Source organism: Pistacia vera, unplaced genomic scaffold (assembly GCF_008641045.1).
Source record: "Pistacia vera cultivar Batoury unplaced genomic scaffold, PisVer_v2 Contig1362, whole genome shotgun sequence".
In the NCBI taxonomy this organism is placed as follows: domain Eukaryota; kingdom Viridiplantae; phylum Streptophyta; class Magnoliopsida; order Sapindales; family Anacardiaceae; genus Pistacia; species Pistacia vera.
In genome coordinates this window covers 1,071-4,268 of record NW_022195426.1, presented here as the reverse complement: position 1 = coordinate 4,268, position 3,198 = coordinate 1,071, and the positions used below count along the sequence as shown (strand labels likewise).

The window sequence follows — 3,198 nt, the reverse complement described above, 5'->3', positions numbered from 1 at the left end:
GAAATGACATTCATGCTCTGAAATCAGGAATCACTTGCATAACAGATGATGCTCTGATGTGGTTATGTTGCAAGAAAAGTATTGATTGGCTTAATTTGCTGACTAATACCTTAACAAATTTATAAAATGTGTAAAAACTGACTGATACTTGATGCTTGGAGGCATCTTCTTCTGGGGAAGTCAGGGCAATATATTTTTTTCGATTTTGGTTGAATTCAAAATTATGGTTTTGCAGGTAATAGATCATTGACAATAGTTTTACTATTAGAAAAAATGAATTCACTTTATTCTAGGATAGAAACAGCTAAAGTTCTTTTAATTTCTGGTGAGCCTATATTTGACATTGTAGCTGCCATACTGCTTTTCTTTTACCTGCTGAATTACTCTTCTCTTATGTGTAAAATGTTGGTTTCTGCAATTTATGGACCAATATGGATAGACAAATTGACATAGTGGTTCTGGAAGTGTTTAATTTTTAAGAAATGTTTGGCTTCCTATGCTACATTCGCTGGACCTGTGTGTGAAAGTTTTGTTTATCAGTAGCAGTTGGTGGTCTTATACACTGTAGATTTTCCTTTTTTTCTTTTCAGGCCTGTTACGAGCTTTGATGAGGTTACTTTTCACTTTATTGATTGCATATATTTCCAGTCGCAGAAGTCCAAATCACAGGTATTCATGAGTAGAACAAATAAACTTTTTGCTCAACGTGATATATGCATGTATCAGTTTGGATGATTATGTATTACACGTGTCTGTGGCATTTTTCTTTTATGGATTGATCGTGTATTTATGCTGATTGTAGCAGCAAGGTTTGTCAATTAATCAGCCTCAGGTGGTGGATTCATCACTGCACACTCCTGTCCGAACCGGGACAAAAGGTTATCAGACAGCCCCTTCAAATAATGTATGTAATCCAACCACAGAAAGTTCACTTTTCATGCGCAGCACTATGTTTTCCGTAATATTCTAATTTCCTTTACCCAGCTCTCTTCGCAATTTGGCATTGATGGACTCAAGGACTGTGATCAAATGATTCTGGACTATCTGCAGCAACCTTCAAGCAGGTTTGTCATACACCAAAATTGTCTTACGATAGAGCTTATTTCCCTTCCCTTCCCTTCCATTGCTTGCTTCAGAAAATTGCCAAGTTATGTATGAAAATCTTTTTTTTTTTCTTTGAGAACTGTTTTTCACTTTGTTCGGTATAATTTCTTCAAGTTAATTTCCACCTCCTATCCAGTTTATTAGTGTTTGATTTTACTGAGCTTTTGTTGTTACTGTTAAAGCTTTGGGGATTTAGAAACAATTGATATATGTAGAAGTTCATCTGATTGTCTTAACTAATACACTTGGTGCATATTTCCCTCCACTTTATTAAAGCTTTAGGGATTGGTTATTGTTTGCAGTGAACGGGAACGGGGAGTGCACATAACTGAACTTTCCCAGCATTTGAAAATACCTGAGAAGAAGATCATGTAATCTTTTTCACTCATGCCTCTCTTTCTCGCTTCCATCTTGAGTGAGTAATTTATTTATTTAATTTATTCTATTGTGCACCAGGGATTCAATTGTATCTCTTGAAAATGAAGGTTTGATCTATTCTACCATTGATGAATTTCACTACAAGTTTGCACGTGGTTAACAGTTTTAATGGTGCAACTTGGCTGGAGTTTGGTGAAGCATGTAAGATCGCCTCATATTTCTTTATTTTTATTTCTTTTTAAGTCTGTTCATATAGGTTTCTGTTTAGATGGTTAAACTTAGAGTCAAAATCCAAGTGTGAGGGATTGAACTTGTTTAACTTGAAATTTTATATGGTAATGTTACTTAGTTGTCATTTAAAAGAACAGTGTTCTGAAACTATGAATATCAGGAGACAGTGCCATGTATTTGGTAGTTTTACACTTTTATGTAAATTTTTGGGGAACAAAACATGATTTTGCATGTGGATTACTGACAATCTTTCAATCAAACTCTGTCTAGTCTTTAATGGGTTCTCTGCATTTCTTTAAATTTTGGATGGATTGGAAATACAAGAGTATTACTCCAATCTCGTACTATCTCATATGATTCCATTATGTTTCTTTGGTTCTTGAACAATAATTTAGAAAAAAAACTTCTTTTTCAAAGTAGTTATTTACTTTAATAATTCGTTCTTGCAAGAATAATACTGCAAAATTTAATCTAGATGATAATGATATAACTTGGCATCTATCTCTAGCCGGCCAATGTGAATGGCTCCGTTTGGTTCAAAATTTGAGGGTTTTGGAAAAAGTTTTTTGAAAAAAGTTAAAAAAAAATTGAATTGGACGGGTATTATCATGTAGGATTTATAAATTAATAAAATACCCTATATATTTATTTTTTTACAAAATACCTTCTATAATAAAACATTAAAAGTTAACAAAATCTGAGTTTTTGGGTATTTTATTGTTTAACTTTTTTGGGAATACTAAAAGTAATATTCCCAAAACTGAAACAAACGCAGCCCAGATTTTTGGAAATACTACTCCCAATATTATTCAACTTTTAGTATTTTTGTTAACTTTTAACATTTTATTATAGGGGGTATTTTGTAAAAAAATAAATATATAGGATATTTTATTAATTTATAAATCCTACATCGTAATACCCGCCCAATTCAACTTTTTTTTTAACTTTTTTCAAAAAACTTTTCCTAAAACCCCCAAATTTTGAACCAAACGGAGCCACTGAGTTTTTGGGTATTTTACTGTTTAACTTTTTTGGGAATACTAAAAGTAGTATTCCCAAAACTGAAACAAACGCAGCCAATACTCTTCAGCTTTAGTATTTGAGTACAATGTTTTATTTTGGCTTCATCACTATCAGTGTAGGCGTTACATAGGAACAGTTGTCAAAGCTGAGTTAACGCCATTGGTTAGAAAACCTCCGATTGGTATCCTACCAGCAAATTCCAGATCTTTTCTCCAAGGTTGATGTCGACTAAGGCAATGCCTTTACCAATCTTAATAGATAGCCAGACATTTTTCTTCTTCCTTAACACCTATGGACCCCAAATATCAAAAAGGCTTGTGTTTGAGACCATTTGTTTGTTTATATCTAACTAATTATTGTACGACGATTGTTTAATGACTGAAATCTCTTGTACGCCCTCAGCCGCAAGAGTTCCCACTAAATAAAATCATGACATAGGCGGTCTCCCAAAATTGAAGCGAA

The 3,198-nt window shown here is 33.3% G+C and overlaps 1 protein-coding gene across 1 annotated transcript; it reads left to right on the top strand.

Annotated features, from left to right (window-relative positions):
- Nucleotides 1–273: 273 nt before the first annotated feature.
- On the top strand, nucleotides 274–1,695 carry LOC116122706 (replication protein A 32 kDa subunit A-like). The gene is made up of 6 exons (XM_031408524.1): nucleotides 274–404; nucleotides 591–669; nucleotides 803–904; nucleotides 985–1,064; nucleotides 1,407–1,475; nucleotides 1,561–1,695. Exons 1-6 carry the CDS (start codon nucleotides 274–276, stop codon nucleotides 1,640–1,642), a joined length of 543 nt encoding a protein of 180 aa, XP_031264384.1. The 3' UTR covers nucleotides 1,643–1,695.
- The last annotated feature ends 1,503 nt before the right edge of the window (nucleotides 1,696–3,198 follow it).

Excerpts from the sequence above, each read along its gene's own strand:
- LOC116122706 (XM_031408524.1), top strand. The coding sequence starts at position 274 with ATGAATTCACTTTATTCTAGGATAGAAACAGCTAAAGTTCTTTTAATT. Across the intron at positions 405-590 it reads TCTTCTCTTATGTGTAAAAT|GCCTGTTACGAGCTTTGATG; the intron begins GTTGGTTTCTGC and ends TTTTCTTTTCAG. Across the intron at positions 670-802 it reads CGCAGAAGTCCAAATCACAG|CAGCAAGGTTTGTCAATTAA; the intron begins GTATTCATGAGT and ends TGCTGATTGTAG.